General features: G+C 39.0%; 1 protein-coding gene across 1 annotated transcript in view; it reads left to right on the top strand.

Annotated features, from left to right (window-relative positions):
• PDCD11 (programmed cell death 11) overlaps nucleotides 1–19,791 on the top strand; it is a gene marked incomplete at its 3' end in the record, with an annotated part of 141,216 nt that overhangs the window by 41,799 nt on the left and 79,626 nt on the right. The window contains 4 exon segments of the mRNA XM_053692449.1: nucleotides 13,244–13,463; nucleotides 14,238–14,393; nucleotides 17,034–17,149; nucleotides 18,231–18,727. Coding sequence (XP_053548424.1) covers nucleotides 13,244–13,463; nucleotides 14,238–14,393; nucleotides 17,034–17,149; nucleotides 18,231–18,727 — 989 coding nt within the window.

Genomic DNA, 19,791 nt, shown 5'->3' with positions numbered 1-19,791 from the left:
AGCTGACTGCTTGGAGATTGAACGCTTGATCTTATCAAAGCGAGGGTTCTCAGATTCTGTTATTAATACTCTTGTTCAGGCCTGAAAGCCTGTAACCAGAAAAATTACCACATAATTTGGTATATCTGTTGGTGTGAATCTGCAGGATTCCCTTGGGACAAGGTTAAGATTCCTAAGAGTCTATCCTTCCTTCGAGAAGGATTGGAAAAAGGATTATCTGCAAGTTCCTTGATGGGACAGATTTCTGCCTTGTCCGTGTTACTTCACAAAAAGCTGGCAGCTGTGCCAGATGTTCTAGCCTTTGTTCAGGCTCTGTTTAGAATCAAGCCTGTTTACAAAATTTTTGACTCCTACTTGGAGTCTCAACCTAGTTCTTTCAGTTCTCCAGGGGGTTCCGTTTGAACCCTTACATTCCGTTGATATTAAGTTATTATCTTGGAAAGTTTGTTTTTGGTTGCAATTTCTTCTGCTAGAAGAGTTTCAGAATTATCTGCTCTGCAGTGTTCTTCTCCTTATCTGGAGTTCTATGCAGATAAGGTGGTTTTGCGTACTAAACCTGGTTTTCTTCCAAAAGTTGTTTCTAACAAAGACATTAACCAGGAGATAGTTGTACCTTTCTTTGTGTCCTAATCCAGTTTCAAAAAAGGAACGTTTGTTGCACAACTTGAATGTAGTTCGTGCTCTCAAATTTTACTTAGCAGCTACTAAGGATTTCAGACAAACTTTGTCTTTGTTTGTTGTTTATTCTGGTAAACGGAGAGGTCAAAAAGCAACTTCTACCTCTCTCTCCTTCTGGATTAAACGCATTATCCGTTTGGCTTATGAGACTGCCGGACGGCAGCCTCCTGAAAGAATCACAGCTCACTCCACTAGGGCTGTGGCTTCCACATGGGCCTTCAAGAACGAGGCTTCTGTTGATCAGATATGTAGGGCAGCGACTTGGTCTTCACTGCACACTTTTACCAAATTTTACAAGTTTGATACTTTTGCTTCTTCTGAGGCTATTTTTGGGAGAAGGGTTTTGCAAGCCGTGGTGCCTTCCATTTAGGTGACCTGATTTGCTCCCTCCCTTCATCCGTGTCCTAAAGCTTTGGTATTGGTTCCCACAAGTAAGGATGACGCCGTGGACCGGACACACCTATGTTGGAGAAAACAGAATTTATGTTTACCTGATAAATTTCTTTCTCCAACGGTGTGTCCGGTCCACGGCCCGCCCTGGTTTTTTTAATCAGGTCTGATAATTTATTTTCTTTAACTACAGTCACCACGGTACCATATGGTTTCTCCTATGCAAATTTTCCTCCTTAACGTCGGTCGAATGACTGGGGTAGGCGGAGCCTAGGAGGGATCATGTGACCAGCTTTGCTGGGCTCTTTGCCATTTCCTGTTGGGGAAGAGAATATCCCACAAGTAAGGATGACGCCGTGGACCGGACACACCGTTGGAGAAAGAAATTTATCAGGTAAACATAAATTCTGTTTTTTTTTTTTTTTTTTTTAAATATGTGATTTGAAGTCTGGAAGAATTCTATTTTATAGGGATAGGAAAGCCAAAACTACAGAGAATGTAATTTTAAGAAGCTTTTAAATTCACTTCTAGTTTCAAATGTACTTCACTCTCTTGGTATCCTTTGTTGAAAAATGTGTACATATCTTAAACTACTGATATCAATTTGGTGATTAGTGGCTACATACAATTGTCTCTTGTCTTTGGCTAACTAGATATGTTCAGCTGGCTCTCAATAGTGCCTTAATTCTCCTTCAGCAAATGATTCCAAGAGAATGAAGCAAATTTGATAATTTCAAGTTTTTTTCATGTCCCTTTAAGTACACATACAAAATTAGCACATACCCGGTTTCCTTGCTAGATAATATAGGACAGATGGCTTGGAAATCATTTGGGTTTTATTTAACATCTTTGTATGTACAGGTTGAAGAATAAAACAGGTCTGGAAACTATGTGCACAATGGTTTGTAGTAAAATCTCACATAAAAAACATGAATATTTAAATACCAGGTGGAACTTTTTTTAACATGATTAAAGTGACATTAAATGCTTTGAGATGGGTTTATATATATATATATATATATATATATATATATATATATATATATATATATATATATATATATATATATATATATATATATATATATATATAAATTGTATTATTTTATTGTGTCCCCCTTTCCTGTAATTCAATTCTGAAATTGTGCAGAACACATATATATTCCACACAGCCATTGGTTCAACATGTTAGTGACCTATTTTTATAACTTTATTACGGACGGCTTTTTTTATATTTATTGAACATTTAGGGGTCGATTTATCAAAGGCTTTTGCCAGCCTTCAACTCCCTACAACTGCAGGTGTTCACAAGAGAACCTGCAGTCCGTATTTATGAAGCAGCGGCCATCAGACCACTACTTCCCTAACCTCTCCGCCGACCGGGGAAATTGACAGCTCTTGTCCGCGTGTGTTTGGGGATATTGCGTTCTTGTGCAATGCTGAATTCCGGCAGCGTAATTCAGCCCACTGAGTCGACCCCTTAAATTCTGTTAAATACTGAAAGTATGTAAAGATTCTGCTTTCTTTTGTGAGAGATAATCCAAAGTGCTAAATACAGCTGTCAAAAAGCCACTAACACTGATGTGTGAAAGCTCACTGCTTCTATCACAGAATGCAACAATACGTGCACTAAAAGATGGCGACACCCACTGTAATGATGCACAGCTTAGCCAACTTGCTTCTGTAATGGGTTAAAATAAGAGAAAAGCTTTAAAGTGAGCTGCAGATACATAAGGAAAACACTAGCATGGTGACTAGTAACCTGTTACTGTAGTTATAACCATGAGTTTAATGTCCCTTTAAAGGGACACTGAACCCAATTTCTTTTACAAGATATGACGAGTCCACGGATTTCATCCTTATGGGATATCGCCTCCTGGTCAGCAGGAGGAGGCAAAGAGCACCACAGCAGAGCTGTATATATAGCTCCTCCCCTCCCACTCCAGTCATTCTCTTTGCCTGTGTTGGTTATAGGAAGAGGTAAAGTGAGGTGTTAGTTTATATTCTTCAATCAAGAGTTTATTATTTTTAAATGGTACCAGTGTGTACTATTTTTTTTTTTCTTCTCAGGGCTAGAGCTATTGGCTTTTAAGCAATGGACTGGGGAGACTTCAGTTTTTCAAGCGACTCCCATATTGTTTGCTGCCTTGCTAATGGTCTTAGCAGATATTATCTAAGACCCTTTTTGCCCGCACAGATCTGCTGGAGGAGAGGAAAAGAACATCTTCATTGTGTGGGACAGCCTCATACTGCGTTCAGTATTCAGGTATGTACAGTCATTTGCTTCTCGGGAGACTGTAGTATCTCAGAACAGACTGGCACTTATTCCCTATACCGGGAAGAGGTAATCAGTTTGCACAGGGTAAGATTGTGTGCATGGGTATCCCCCCTTTATTAGGTGAAGTTCAGCAGTTCTATCTGGGACCTAATAAGGGTTGATTTAGGTGGATGTGTTTAGAAGGACTCCGGTTAACGCTGGGAGGCTAAGTGTCCTATCATTTAATGATCTAATGGTGGACAGAGTGTGTTTTGAGGGGGCGCATTGGCAACTTTTAACATGTTGATAACACAGTGGTAAAAGACATTTTTTATTCCCATGCTGTGCGTATTATGGCCGGGGAATTAATTCCGCCCACTATGGGCAGGGCTTAACAGTTTCGCGCACTTAGTCGCGCATTTGCCATCCGAATCCTGACTGTTGAGAGAGCGAGAGCTTCAGGACTTCGATGTTACCTAAAACAGCTTGTGTTTGCAATCCCACAAGCGGTTTTTAGGAGTGCCGTTCACGGAGGTCTATTCAGTGACTCGTGGGGACAGGTAGGCGCCGCAGTAGAGCTGTAGCGAGGTTCAAGTGGTTATTTAGTCTTTAAGCCTTTATACATAATTTGACTGTTCAGACTACAGGACAATCTTCTAAAAGTCTTATGGTGTGTCCCTGTTATTGCAAGTTTATTGCGGTGCAGTAAGAAACTTTGCGGTTTAATTCTTAAAGGTACAGTACATCATTTTCAACAACATTTCTAAAAGGGTTTGTTTTTAATCACATTTAAAACGACCAATATTGCTATTGCTGGTTTGTTTTTTGTCATGGCTGACCTTCTGGAAGGTACATGCTCTATGTGTTTAGATGCCAATGTGGAACCCCCTATTACTTTTTGTCCCTCGTACTGAGAGGGCTTTACAGTTTAAAGAACAAATTTTCTTTAATGCCAGTGTATCTAAGGATGTTTCTCAGCCTGATTAGACTCAGAGTATGCTGCATCTTTCTCCCCAAGCGACACAACCTTTAACGCCCGCTCAAGCGACGCAGTGTTCTTCAACTGCGTCCACTTCATTCACTCTGCAGGATATGGCTGCAGTTATGTCATCCACTCTTACAGAAGTTTTATCTAAGTTGCCAGTGTTACAAGGCAAACCCATGTGGTCCCTGCGACTTCTGATACTTTGATGGCTATCTCCGATGTACCCTCCCAGGGCTCTGAATTGGGGGGTAGGGAGGCCCTGTCTGAGGGGGAACTTTCTGACTCAGGAAGTGCTTTACCGCAGACAGATTCGGAAGTGATGTTTTTTAGGTTTAAAGTGAATGTCAAGTCACGTTCACCACTCTTCCTCATCTTGTTAATTACCTAAAATAAACGTTAGTTTAATTCATCATTTTTTTATAATTTAAGACTAAAACCATAATCGAAGGATTTATAAACCTACTTCGCTTACTTTCTTCCTCCGCCCGCCATCTTGTCCCTCGTATCTAATTTGATTGACATTGCCCTTAACGAATTCTAACCCATACCCCGTGGCGTCCAGCCCCTTTTTTGCACATGTAACGCAATCAAACTGCGCATGTGTTCCCTAACAAATCGTCATTGACAATCCATGCTCGTTCACATGTAGCGCATGCGCAAACAATTCCGAACACCTAACGCATGTGCAATGTCTATCTACCTGTCAACCCGCGATCCCCAATAAAGTGTTTAACCCCTAAACCGCCGCTCCCGGACCCCGCCGCTACCTAATAAAGTTATTAACCCCTAAACCGCCGCCATCTACTCCATCTACCCTGCCGCCATCTGCCCCATCTACCCCGCCGACATCTACCCCACCGACATCTACCCCATCTACCCCGCCGACATCTACCCAGCCGCCATCTATTTTAAAAATATTAACCCCTAATTTAATCCCCCTACACCGCCGCCAGCTATACTAACTATATTAACGATAATTATATTAGGGTTAATATAGTTATTATATATATATATATATATATATATATATATATATATATATATATAAAGTATAATAACCCTATCTAACTCTAACATCCCTAACTAAACTCTTATTAAAATAAATATAATATTAATATTATTAATGAAAATATTCCTATTTAAATCTAAATACTTACCTATAAAATAAACCCTAAGATAGCTACAATGTAATCAATAAATTACATTGTATCGATTTTAGGGTTTATATTTATTTTACAGGCAACTTTGTATTTATTTTAACTAGGTACAATAGCTATTAAATAGTTATTTACTATTTAATCGCTACCTAGTTAAAATAATTACCAATGTACCTGTAAAATTAATCCTAACCTAAGTTACAAATACACCTACACTATCAATAAATTAAATAAACTACAAATATCTAAACTAAAATACAATAAACTAAACTAAATTACAAAAAATAAAAAAAATATTTCAAGATTTTTAAGCTAATTACACCTATTCTAAGCCCCCTAATAAAATAATAAAGCCCCCTAAAATAAAAAAATGTCCCTGCCCTATTCTAAATTAAAAAAGTTCAAAGCTCTTTTTCCTTACCAGCCCTTAAAAGGGCTTTTTGCGGGGCATGCCCCAAAGAATTCAGCTCTCTTGCCTGTAAAGATAAACACAATACCACCCCCCAACATTACAACCCACCACCCACATACCCCTATTCTAAACCCACCCAAACCCCCCTTAAATAAACCTAACACTACCCCCCTGAAGATCTCCCTACCTTGTATTCACCCAGCCGGGCAGAACTCTTCATCCGATCCGGGCTATATCTTCAATCAAGCTGCAGGGAGTCTTCTTCCATCCGGTGATGTCTTCAAGCAAAGCGGCATCTTCAATCTTCTTTCTTCGCTCCTCTGCCGCGGAGCATCCTTCTGGCACGAAGACTGAACGAGTAATGAGGTACCTTTAAATGACGTCATCCAAGATGGAGTCTGTCGAATTCCGATTGGCTGATAGGATTCTATCAGCCAATCGGAATTAAGGTAGAAAAATCTGATTGGTTGATTGAATCAGCCAATCAGATTCAAGTTCAATCCGATTGGCTGATAGAATCCTATCAGCCAATCGGAATTCGACGGACGCCATCTTGTAATGTTGGGGAGTGGTATTGTGTTTATCTTTACAGGCAAAAGAGCAGTTTTCTTTGGGGCATGCCCTGCAAAAAGCCCTTTTAAGGGCTGGTAAGGTAAAAGAGCTTTGAACTTTTTTAATTTAGAATAGGGCAGGGAATTTTTTTTATTTTGGGGGTCTTTATTATTTTATTAGGGGGCTTAGAATAGGTGTAATTAGCTTAAACATCTTGTAATATTTTTTATTTTTTGTAAATTAGTGGGGGTTTTTTGTAATTTATTTTAGATTATTTTATTGTATTTTAGTTTAGATATTTGGAGTTTATTTAATTTATTGATAGTGTAGGTGTATTTGTAACTTAGTTTAGGATTTATTTTACTGGTAAATTGGTAATTATTTTAACTAGGTAGCTGTTAAATAGTTAATAACTATTTAATAGCTATTGTACCTAGTTAAAATAAATACCAAGTTACCTGTAAAATAAATATAAACCCTAAAATAGCTACAATGTAATTATTAATTACATTGTAGCTATCTTAGGGTTTATTTTATAGGTAAGTATTTAGATTTAAATAGGAATATTTTCATTATTAATATTTATATTATATTTATTTTAATAAGAGTTTAGTTAGGGATGTTAGAGTTAGATAGGGTTATTATACTTAATATTTAGATAATATAATAACGATATTAACTATATTAACCCTAATATAATTAGGGTTAATATAGTTAATATATATAATATAATAACTATATTAACCCTAATATAATTAGGGTTAATATAGCTGGCGGCGGTGTAGGGGGATTCAATTAGGGGTTAATACATTTATTATAGGTAGGGCCGGTGTAGGGGGATTAGATTAGGGGGTAATACATTTATTATAGGTAGGGCTGGTGTAGGGGGATTTAGATTAGATGCAAAAGAGCAGTTTACTTTGTGACAAAGCCCCACCAAAAGCCCTTTTAAGGGCTGGTAAAAGAGCTGATTACTTTAGGGCAATGGCCCGCAAAAAGCCCTTTTAAGGGCTGGCAATAGAGCAGTTTACTTTGGGGTAATGCCACGCAAAAAGCCCTTTTCAGGGCTATTTGTAGGGTTAGACTTGGGTTTAGTGGTAGGGATAGTTTAGTATTTTAGGGGTTAAATAATTTAACATAGGTGGCGGCGTGGTAGGGGGATTAGATTAGGGGTTAATTAATTTAATATAGGTGGCGGCGGGGTAGGGGGATTAAATTAGGGGTTAATCATTTTAAAATGGCGGCGGGGTAGGAGCTCACATTAGTGGGTAGGTAAGGTAGATGTCGGCGGTGTAAGGGGCTCACTTTAGTGGGTAGGTAAGGTAGATATCGGCGGTGTAAGGGGCTCACTTTAGGGGGTAGTTTAATATTGTTGGCGACGGTGTAGGGGGATCACATTAGGGGATAGTTAATGTAGATGGCAGCGGGGTCCGGGAGCTGCGGTTTAGGGGTTAAATACTTTATTAGGGATTGCGGCGGGGGATCCGGTTGACAGGTAGATAGACATTGCGCATGCGTTAGGTTTATTTTGTAGCTAGTTTAGGGAGTTATGAGGCTCCAATAGACAGCGTAAGGCTTACTACGGCTGCTTTTTGTGGCGAGGTGAAAATGGAGTAAGATATTGGATACCAAACTGCGCTGGTTTGGTATACCTGCCTATGGCCCAAAAAACTACGGGCGACGGCAGAAATATACGAGCGTAACTTCTAGGTTACGCTCGTATATAGGATACCAAACCAGCGCAAATTTCAGCGTCGCCGGCTTTGAATACTATCATTGATAGCTAGTCATTGAATGCAACGATTGACGCCTGCGCTTTAGGCATAACATTTTTTGTGTCACGCAGGCGCAAATCGATTGTATGGGGAATCGTGCGCATGCGCAATTGTTCCGGCAATCGGGAATGCGCATTTGAAGTAATAAAGGCATTATCCGGAAATATATGGAGGGCGGAGCTAGGAACGGCCGGGAATGTAAATATAAAGTGTATTTATAACTATAATATATATAAAAAAAAAATTAAAAAAAAGTTGCGATCATACTATATATTAGATGAGGAATAGAATACAGACTGCAAAAACCAAAAACTTTACCTTCACTTTAAGCTTGAACACCTCCGTCTGTTACTACGGGAGGTTTTGATGACTCTGGACGACTGTGACTCTATTGTGGTCCCTCCAGAGAAATTGTGTAAGATGGACAGATACTTGGAGGTCCCTTCTTATTCTGATGTTTTTCCGGTTCCTAAGAGAATTTCGGAAATTATTGCTGGGGAATGGGAAAGACCAGGTATCCCGTTCTCCCCTTCCCCTATGTTTAAGAAAATGTACCCTATAGCTGACACCGTGCGGGATTCTTGGCAGACGATCCCTAAGGTCGAGGGAGCTATCTCTACCCTGGCTAAGCGTATGACTATTCATATAGAGGACAGTTGTGCTTTCAAAGACCTCGTGGATAAGAAGTTGGAGGGTCTTCTCAAAAAACTTTGTTCATCAAGGGTTTCTTTTGCAACCGACGGCCTGCATTGTAACAGTCACAACTGCGGCCGCTTTTTGGTTTGACGCTCTAGAAGAGTCCCTTAGGACTGAGACTTCTTTAGAGGAAATACAGGATAGAATTAAGGCCCTTAGGCTGGCTAATTCTTTTATTACGGATGCTTCGTTTCAGATCGCCTAATTGTCGGCTAAGAATGCAGGATTCGCCATCTTAGCACGAAGAGCCTTATGGTTAAAGTCTTGGTCTGCGGATGTATCCTCAAAATCTAAGCTATTCCCTTCAAGGGAAAGACCCTGTTCGGGCCGGACTTGAAAGAGATCATTTCTGATATTACGGGAGGTAAAAGTCACCTTCTCCCTCAAGATAAAACATCTTAGCAAAGGGGACGACAGAGTAATTTTCGTTCCTTTCGAAACTTCAAGGGAATCCTCTCTTCCTCTTCCACTAAACAGGAAGGGAATTTTTCTCAAGCCAAGTCCACCTGGAGACCCAACCAGATTTGGAACAAGGGTAAACAATCCAAGAAGCCTGCTGCCGCTACCAAGACAGCATGAAGGGGCGGCCCCCGATCCAGGACCAGATCTAGTAGGGGGCCAGACTTTCTTTCTTTGTCCAGGCTTGGATCAGAGACGTTCAGGATCCCTGGACCCTAGAAATCGTGTCTCAGGGATATCAGTTGGAGTTCAAAAATTCGTTCCCCAGAGGAAGGTTCCTTCTTTCACGATTATCTGTCGACCAGATAAAGTGGTGTTCTTACGCTGTGTAGGAGATCTATCCCTCATGGGAGTAATATGCCCCGTTCCAATTCAGAAACAGGGGCAGGGGTTTTATTCAAATCTATTTGTAGTTCCCAAAAAAGAGGGAACGTTTCGACCCATTTTAGATCTCAAAAGTCTAAACAAGTTTCTCAGAGTTCCATCCTTCAAGATGGAAACTATTTGGACCATTCTTCCGTTGATACAGGAGGGACAATATATGACTACCGTGGATCTAAAGGATGCATATCTTCATATCCCTATACACAGGGATCATCACAAGTTCCTATGGTTTGCCTTCCTGGACAACATTTTCCATTCGTGGCTCTTCCTTTTGGTCTGGCCACAGCACCCAGAATTTTCACAAAGGTTCTGGGGTCTCTGCTAGCGGTTCTCAGGCCGCGGGGCATTGCAGTGGTGCCTTATCTGGACGACATTCTGATCCAGGCGTCGTCTTATCAACTAACAAAGTCTCATACCGACATTGTCCTGTCCTTTCTGCGGACTCACGGGTGGAAGGTGAATCTAGAAAAAAGTTCACTACTTCCTCAGACAAGGGTTCCTTTTCTGGGAACTCTAATCGACTCTCTATCCATGAGAATCTTTTTGAAGGAAGTCAGAAAGTTAAAGATTCTGAATACATTTCGTTCCCTTCAGTCCAATCCTCGGCCGTCAGTGGGTGATAGTGACAACAGACGCCAGCCTAATAGGATGGGGTGCAGTCTGGAACTCCCTGAAGGCTCAGGGTGTGTGGACTCGGTCGAAGTCGCTACTTCCCATCAATATTCTGGAGCTGAGGGCAATATTCAATGCGCTTCAGGCTTGGCCTCAGTTGGCTTCGGCCAAATTTATCAGATTCCAGTCGGAGAACATCACGACTGTGGCTTACAACAATCAGGGAGGAACAAGGAGTTCCTTAGCAATGACAGAAGTATCCAAGATAATTCATTATCCAAGATAATTCAGATAATTCACTCTTGTTATCTGTCAGCAATCTACATCCCAGGAGTGGACAACTGGGAGGCGGATTTTTTGAGCAGACAGACGTTTCATCCGGGGGAATGGGAACTCTATCCAGAGGTCTTTGCCAACCTGATTCTCAGATGGGGCAGGCCGGAACTGGATCTTATGGTGTCTCGTCAGAATGCCAGTTCAATCTAGCTTATGTGTTCCCTCTGTTTGCTCTCCTTCCCCGGGTGATTGCTCAAGTCAAACAGGAGAGGGCTTTGGTGATTCTCATCGCTCCTGCGTGGCCTCGCAGGACTTGGTATGCCGATCTGGTGGACATGTCATCTCTGCCACCGTGGAAGCTTCCATTGAGGCAAGACCTTCTCATTCAGGGACCCTTCCATCATCCGAATCTAATTTCTCGATTTTATCTAAGCGAGGGTTCTCTGATTCGGTCATTGATACCTTGATTCAGGCACGCAAGCCTGTTACTAGAAAGATTTACCATAAGATATGGCGTAAATATCTTTATTGGTACGAATCCAAGGGCTACTTGTGGAGTAAGGTTAGGATTCCTAGGATTTTATCTTTTCTCCAAGAAGGATTGGAGAAAGGGTTGTCAGCAGGTTCCTTAAAGGGACAGATTTTTGCTTTATCTATATTGTTACACAAGCGCCTGGCAGATGTTCCAGATGTTCAATCTTTTTGTCAGGCTCTGACTAGAATCAGGCCCGTGTTTAGACCAATTGCTCCTCCTTGGAGTTTGAATTTAGTTCTTAATATTCTTCAAGGGGTTCCGTTTGAACCTATGCATTCCATAGATATTAAGTTATTATCGTGGATAGTTTTTATTTTTGGTTGCTATTTCTTCTGCTCGCAGAGTTTCTGAGCTTGAGGCATTGCAATGTGATTCTCCTTATCTTGTTTTTCATTCCGATAAGGTAGTGTTGCGTAACAAACCTGGTTTTCTTCCTAAGGTTGTTTCCAACAAAAATATTAATCCGGAAATTATTGTTCCTTCATTGTGTCCTAATCCTTCTAAGAAGGAGCGTCTGTTACTTAACTTGGACGTGGTCCATGCCCTGAAGTTTTACTTGCAGGCGACTAAAGAATTTCGTCAATCATCTTCATTATTTGTTGTCTTTTCCGGGAAACGTAGGGGTCAGAATGCTACGGCTACCTCTCTTTCTTTCTGGCTGAAGAGTATCATCCGTTTTGCATATGAGACTGCTGGACAGCAGCCTCCTGAACGGATTACGGCTCATTCTACTAGGGCGGTGGCTTCCTCATGGGCATTTAAAAATGATGCGTTTGTTGAACAGATTTGCAAGGTTGGTCTCTTGGTCTTCTCTTCACACTTTTTCCAAATTTTGATACTTTTGCTCGTCTGAGGCTGTTTTTGGGGGAAAGGTTCTTCAAGCAGTGGTGCCTTCTGTTTAGGTTCCTGTCTTGTCCCTCCCTTTCATCCGTGTCCTATAGCTTTGGTATTGTATCCCATAATTAAGGATGAAATCCGTGGACTCGTCATATCTTGTAAAAGAAAAGGAAATTTATGCTTACCTGATAAATTTGTTTCTTTTACGATATGACGACTCCACGGCCCACCCTGTCATTTTCTAAGACAGGTCTTTATTTTTGTTAAACTTCAGTCACCTCTGCACCTTGGCTTTTCCTTTCTCTTCCTAACTTCGGTCGAATGACTGGAGTGGGAGGGAAGGGAGGGGCTATATATATACAGCTCTGCTGTGGTGCTCTTTGCCTCCTCCTGCTGACCAGGAGGCGATATCCCATAAGTAAGGATGAAATCCGTGGACTCGTCATATCGTAAAAGAAACAAATTTATCAGGTAAGCATAAATTTCCTTTTTTTTTTTTTCTTTCGTGATTCAGATAGAGCATTCCATTTTAAGCAACTTTTTAATTTACTCCTATTATCAAATTTGCTTCATTCTCTTGGTATCTCTTTTTGAAAAGCAAGAATTTAAGTTTAGAAGCCGGCCCATTTTTGGTTTACAACCTGGGTTATTCTTGCTGATTGGTGGATAAATTCACTCTCCAATAAACAAGTGATGTCCAGTGGCGGAACCAAAAATTGGCTGGATCCTTAGCTTAGAAGCCTTCTTTTTTCAAATAAAGGTAGCAAGAGAACAAATAAATTGATAATAGGTGTAAATTAGAAAGTTGTTTAAAATTGCATGCTCTATCTAAATCGCGAAAGAAAAAATTGGGGTTCAGTGTCCCTTTAAGCATTTAATAGTATGTAGGGGACTCAGGCATACTTAAAATACAGAATTTGACTTCAAAATTAAAAAGCAGGGAACAAGCTCAATTTTCAGAGAAGAAAAATTATTCAAAGGGAATGCAATTTTTCTTGTAATGTACTTTACAAGTAAATTAAACATTTCTCTGTTTCTTGTATAATACATTTTGACTAACTTATTGCTGTAAGCAATGTAAGTGCAGTACCAGCGTTATTGCTTGTCTAGTAGTAAGATTGATGTTAAACAATGCCCTTCTTTACACACTGTAAACTGATTTTAAAACTACACTGATGTTTTTAAACAGGTTTCTAATGTATTTCTCAATTCTATTTTTTTGTTTTTATGTTTATTAGGAGATAAGTGACAAGTTTGTGACCAACACCAGTGAACATTTTGTCATAGGACAGACTGTGGTTGCCAAGGTAACCAACATAGACGAGGAGAAGAAACGCTTCCTGCTTACTTTGAAGATGTCTGAGTGCTCTCCTGATGACCGTTCCACTGAGAGCTTTGCTAGGCTTAGCCAGTGCTTCACCGACCTGCAGCTTGTGAAGAGTCTAATTAATAATCAAGGTGAGGACTTTCATTCTGAATTAGGTTGGTGGATGCTGGAGTAAGTCCAATTTATGCTCTGCATTCAGATAGCAGAGCACAATTTAATGCAGCAACATGATAAATCAGAATTTAAGTGAAAACAATTTATTTGTATTTAAAGGATAATTATATCACAACAGCAGTTTATATTTTTATTAGCAGTCTTTGTTCTGTTTTGTTAGTGTCTTGTTTGTATAGTTTAAAAAACTAAAAGTATTATTTCTGGTATGCCCCAATGCCACCCTCACAAAAATATTATGTTGAAATACTCAATACTTATTTTTTTAAATGTTTTATTTACAATACATCTGCTTTACATAAACAAATGTGATACTTAAATGTCCTCTTTTAGATAAAACAAAGAAAAAATGTCCCTTTAAATGGGCAGTACACTATCATTTATGTGAAAGATCAGCATGCACACATGTCAATGCCTGATAAATTGCTAAGTAAAAGCAATTTAAATTGAAATTAAAACAAAGCTTTTTTGGGGGGGCTTCCTACACATCCTAACTGACTGATAAAGTAAATCTCCTCTGTTTTATTGGACGAGAGGGACACACATGACTAAAACATTGATTTATTCAGGACAGGAAAATAAATTAAAAAAAATATATTTTGAAATGTTCTCTTTTAGTGAAATAAACAAAGAAATTGGCTATAAAGTCCCTTTATTACTTTTGTGACCTTTTACATCTAGGACCATGTCCCTTTATGCACTGTAATTATGTATCTTTATTTTATTTATATCAGAAGACCCAGAAGCAGATGTAAATCTTTCTGGTTTGGTCCCTGGAAAAAAGCTTAGTCTGGTGGTTGAAGTTATCCAAGAAGATGGATCGGTCCTCTTCAGCGTTAGCCAAATCAGTGGAGCACAAACAGTGTTGGCTTCCAAGCATCATGTTGGAGGTACCAAACAATCTCTTCTTGTGTGTGGTGTTTCCCTTTTTTTGATTCCTGAAATGCTGTTTGCCTAATAAGACATTTTTGTATGTTTCCAAATGTGTTTTACACACACAAAGCGGTTTAAAATAAAGCTGAAGTTCTGCTCAGGATCTGAATGCACATTGCAGTTTCTGAAGACGAAAAGGATGGTTATTGGGAGCTACTTAAATATGCCACTCCTAATTGTTTCACTGGCCTTGTCTTGTTTAGCAGCTATAATACTTTGTGTGTTTAAAGGACCATTATACACTCATTTTTTCTTTGCATAAATGTTTTGTAGATAATCTATTTATATAGCCCATAAAGTTTTTTTTTTTTTAAATTAATGTATAGTTTTGCTTATTTTTAAATAACATTGCTCTGATTTTCAGACTCCTAACCAAGCCCCAAAGTTTTATGTGAATACGCTCGACTACCTACTCCAGCTTGCTCCTGTTTGTGTAAAGGGTCTTTTCATATGCAAAAGAAGGGGGAGGGGGGGGGATTGTCTTATTTGCCACTTGCAGTGGACTTTCCAGCTACCTTTTCAACAGAGCCAAACTGACAGCTTCTAAGTAAGTTTTTAAACAGTTTTATACTGGATTTTTATATCAGTATCTGTGCATATTATTCTTTATAGTAGTGTCTATTACATGCAGTTATATGAAAATGAGTGTATACTGTCCCTTTAACCCTTTTCACAGATGGATAAACACATAGCTAGCAAGACACATTAGTGTGAAAATAACATAGCTTACAAAGGTTGCATATTGTACCATGATTACTACCAAATAAAACCAGATTAGTGGCAGCAGGACACTACTTTCACAGTTTATAAGCCAGTTGCCAGAACCAGTTAAAGGGACAGTCTAGTCACAATTAAACTTTCATAATTCAGATAGGGCGTGTCATTTTAAACAACTTTCCAATTTACTTTTATCAAATTTGCTTTGTTCTTTTGGTATTCTTAATTCAAAGCTAAACCTAGGTAGACTCATGCTAATATCTAATCCCTTGAAGGCCGCCTCTTATCTGAATTAATTTTGACAGTTTTTCACAGCTAGAGGGCATTAGTTCACATGTGCCAAATAGATAACATTGTGCTCATGCACTTGGAGTTACCCTAAGAGTCAGCTCTCATTGGCTAAAATGCAAGTCTGTCAAAAGAACTGAAATAAGGGGGCAGTCTGCAGAGGCTTAGATACAAAGTAATCACAGAGGTAAAAAGTGTATTATAACAGTGTTGGTTGTGCAAAACTGGGGACTGGGTAATAAAAGGGATTATCTATCTTTTAAAACAATAAAAATTCTGGAGTAGGGCGCCATACGTGATTTGATCTATGGGTTTGATTCCTCAACTATTTTTTCTGCATTTAGTACCAGCCTTATCTATGTTGAGGAGGTTGGTTGTTTCTGGTCACATTGTCTGAGCGACCGGACAAAGCAGTAATAAGCACCATTGTATATGTAAATAAAAGTGCTTTGCAAGCAAATACAATGCAGTGGGCACCCTTAAGTATTGGGGGTGGGTTTAGTAGTCTAGCGCCCCCTTAGAACAAATCCTGGCAATGTGTTTGAACTGCAGGTTATAGCGTAATAAGGTCCATTGCAAGTGGTGGGCCTTTCCAGGTTTTGGAGAATTAGAAATGGATAGGAGGCAGTTTTTTGGGAAAGTGTTAATAGGTTATAGAAATTCTTTGTGATGTTACTTTAAGAAAGAGATTTTAGGAACCTTAAGAATTGTATGTTGCTGAAACAAAATATTTCTTCTAATGGAAAACAATACATTTTTCTACTTAAAATGACATTAAACTGCTGTTACTATTCACCATACTATTGTTTTCTTCCTGTGCTTGCAACTGTCTTCAAAATCTTTCTCTTATTTTAACTTCTTACAATTATTAGTTAGTGAAGCCCTGCTTCCTCATGCTGGGCGCAGCCATCTTGGAGCTTATATTTGTTATTTTAAATGTTAAACTGTGCAAAAAAAACTGCAGAAATGTAACAGTTCTGCTCTCTATTATATGAGCTAAACTGAAGTGAAAGGTACAGCTGTCAAAAAGCATGTGATTCAACTATACGCGCGGTACAAGATGTCGGCAGCCAGTATAAAATGCAGAAGTTTACCAACTGGATTCTGTAAAGAGTTAATATAAGAGAACGGCTTTAAAGGGACAGGAAACCCCAACATTTTCTTTCATTATTTGGATAAAATGTACAATTTCAAACAAATTCCAAATTTACTTCTATTAGCAAATTTGCTTCATTATCTTGATTATCCTTTGCTGAAGAACATTGCACTACTGGCAGCTAGCTGGACAAATCTAGTTAGCCAATCACAAGAGACAAATGTGTGCTGGCACCAATCAGCAGCTAACTCCCACTAGTGTAGGATATGTGTGTATTCTTTTTCAACAAGGGGTACCAAGAGAAGTGAGTTTAAAAGTGTCTTAAAATAACATGCCCTATATGAATCATGCAAGTGTAATTTTGACTTTCCTATCCCTTTAAAGACAGCTGCAGGTACAGGAGGGAAAACCATATCATGTTGAGTTGTACCATCCTGCTGTAGTTGTACGTGGCAGTTTACTGTCCCTTTAAGAGTTTGTATTAAATGTTTTTCAGGTAAAAGTGTTGTTCCAGGGCAGAAGGTAAAGGTAGCAGTTCTACACGTTGATGCCCTCAAGCGTCATGTTCACGTCTCTCTACTTGAGACACTTCTGAAAAAAAGAAAAGAGACCGTAAGTTTTGTTGTTGCTAATTAACTATGTATGTAAACAAGTTAGTATTAAGAACAATGTTATTAAAGGGACACTAAACACCTTATAATATTCTAATTTAAACCTTTTTAAAACAAATAAATATTTTGTTGCAAGTGTTTTTCAATGGCCAACCTCCATCCACCATTCGCCTTATTTGTAGGAGCCAATCAGGGCTTGAATCTGTAGAAGACAAGGCGAGCCATTGTCATTGTGTTGGAGTAAAGCACATTATCAGCTGAAGCCAATTAGGGAAATATATGTAGCAGGGTTAGCCATGAGAAGTCTGTGATGTGCATTTCCAACTCTGATAATGAGAAAATTCACAATGTTCACAGCTAAATTTCATGAAAAGGGGCAAAATAAATTATAAAAGTATATTGCACAGCCGTTTTACTATGCATAAAAATCCTAAAATGTTTATGGTCTTTTAAAGAGCTGTAAGCTTTATCTAATGAAAAAAAATTACATTATACTAATGAGAGGTTTACAGTGTTCCTGTGGTTCACCTTGGTAGCAGAGGACTAACTTGTATGTAACGTGTATCTGAGTATTAAAGGGACAGTCAAATTAAAAAAGTTATTGTTTAAAAAGATAGCTAATCCTTTTATTACGCATTCCCCAGTTTTGCATAACCAACAGGGTTATTTTAATACACTTTTAACCTCTGTGATTACCTTGTATCTAAACCTCTTCTGACAGCCCCCTGATCACATGACTTTTTATTTATTATCTATGGACTTGCATTTTAGCCATTTACTACTGTGTTGTGCACAACTTCATGAGCACCATTTCATCTATATGGCCCACATGAACTAGCAGTTTCCTGTTGTCAAAAGCTAATAAAAAAAGCATGTGGTTAAGAGGCTGTCTAGTGGCTTTGTCTAGTGACTTAGGCAGAATTTTTGAGGTTTAAATGTTATAAAGTATATTAATATGACAATGTTGGTTGTGCAAAGATGGGGAATGGGTAGTAAATAAAAATCTATCTTTTTAAACAATAACAATTTTGGTCCCTTTTAAATTGTTCTTAGAATGCTTAATGTCTTTTATCTTCCAACAGCTTGAAGAAAACGCCACTTATTCCGCAGTTGTGCAACATGTCGCAGAAGAGTTTGCAGTAGCCTCTTTAGAAGGAACATCTCAGCTTGTTGCTGTTCCTGTAACTTCTCATTTTAACGACACCTTTCGTTTTGAGTCAGAAAAACTGAAAGCTGGGCAAGAGATTTCTTTGATTCTTAAAACAACTTCTACAGAGGACTTTGGTATTTTGCTTGCGGTGCAGAAAATAGCTGGTTTGAAAACTAAAAAAATAGTTGAACAGAAGAAATCGACCTATATGAGCAATGGTCTACATTTAGGACAGCTGGTTAATGGAATTGTAAAAAGTATTAAACCAACTTGTGTGTTGGTCACCATCAATGATAATGTTGTAGGACGTATTCACGCATCTCAGATACTGGAGGAAGTCACAGTAGGTTCATTCCCAACATCTAAACTGAGACCAAAGCAAGATGTGACTTGTCGGGTTATAGGAGGAAAGGATGTGAAGACGCATCGGTAGGTTTTTGTTTTTAAAGATAGGATACATAGTTGTATTATTTCTTTCAAAACCTTCATGTGATTTGACGTCGTTTTCAAAAAAAGATACAAACGTGAGGTAAAAAACACATCAGTGAGGGTACAGTCTAAATCTACTGCATCATGTGACAGCCATCAGCCAATCACAAATGCATAGACATATATCCTGTGAATCTTGCACATGCTCAGTAGAAGCTGTGCTTATAAAATGATTGTGCATATTAATGGAAGAGAGCTAGTAAGTTAACAATTGTGTGCTCTACCTGAATCTTGAAAGTTTGATTTTGACTTTAGTAGTACTTTAGTGGTTGTTTGACATGGACAGAGAAATTAAACTCGTCTGCCATATTCAAAATACATGGCTGGCAATCCTTATTAAACACTGCTGTAAAGGAAGTTTTCTTGGATTTAGAATTTTAAAGGAATAGTCTAGTCAAAATTTAAACTTTCATGATTCAGATAGAACATGCAATTTTAAGCACCTTTCTAATTTACTCCTATTATCAATTACTTTCTAATGACACAGTGAGTCCACGGGATCATCAGTTACTGCTAGGAATATCACTCCTGGCCATCAGGGGGAGGCAAAGAGCACCACAGCAAAGCTGTTCAGTATTACTTCCCACAAACCCCAGTCATTTTCTTTGCCTCTCGTGCAAGGAGGAGGTGAAGTGTTTGGTGTCTGAAGAAAATGGATTTATTTCACTTCTATAAAGATTTTGTTATTTTGAAAGTCAGAGTAGGATTGCTCTGATCTTTGCTCTCAAGATTGGGTCTTTCCGTACTCCACGTTAGTCTCTTTAGCAGGGCAGTGGTGGCTTTTAAGCAGTTGGGAAAACAAAGGTAAGCACACTTTACAAGTTCCTCACAGGTTGCTGCCCTGGTATAGAAAGCCTGAGTAGGTTTACTCTGTCTTTCTCTTTTCACAGGTCTCTGGGAGTAGTGGCATCCTCTCATACTTTGTGAGGTTGTCTGACTGCCGGACGACTGGATTGCAGGTAAGTGCCTTTTTGTCTTCTGGGGCTAGGAAGCTGGCACTAAAA

The sequence above is a fragment of the Bombina bombina genome, chromosome 9 (assembly GCF_027579735.1).
Source record: "Bombina bombina isolate aBomBom1 chromosome 9, aBomBom1.pri, whole genome shotgun sequence".
NCBI lineage: Eukaryota > Metazoa > Chordata > Amphibia > Anura > Bombinatoridae > Bombina > Bombina bombina.
The sequence above is the reverse complement of the archived record's forward strand: the minus strand, read 5'-3'. Positions and strand labels throughout refer to the sequence as shown.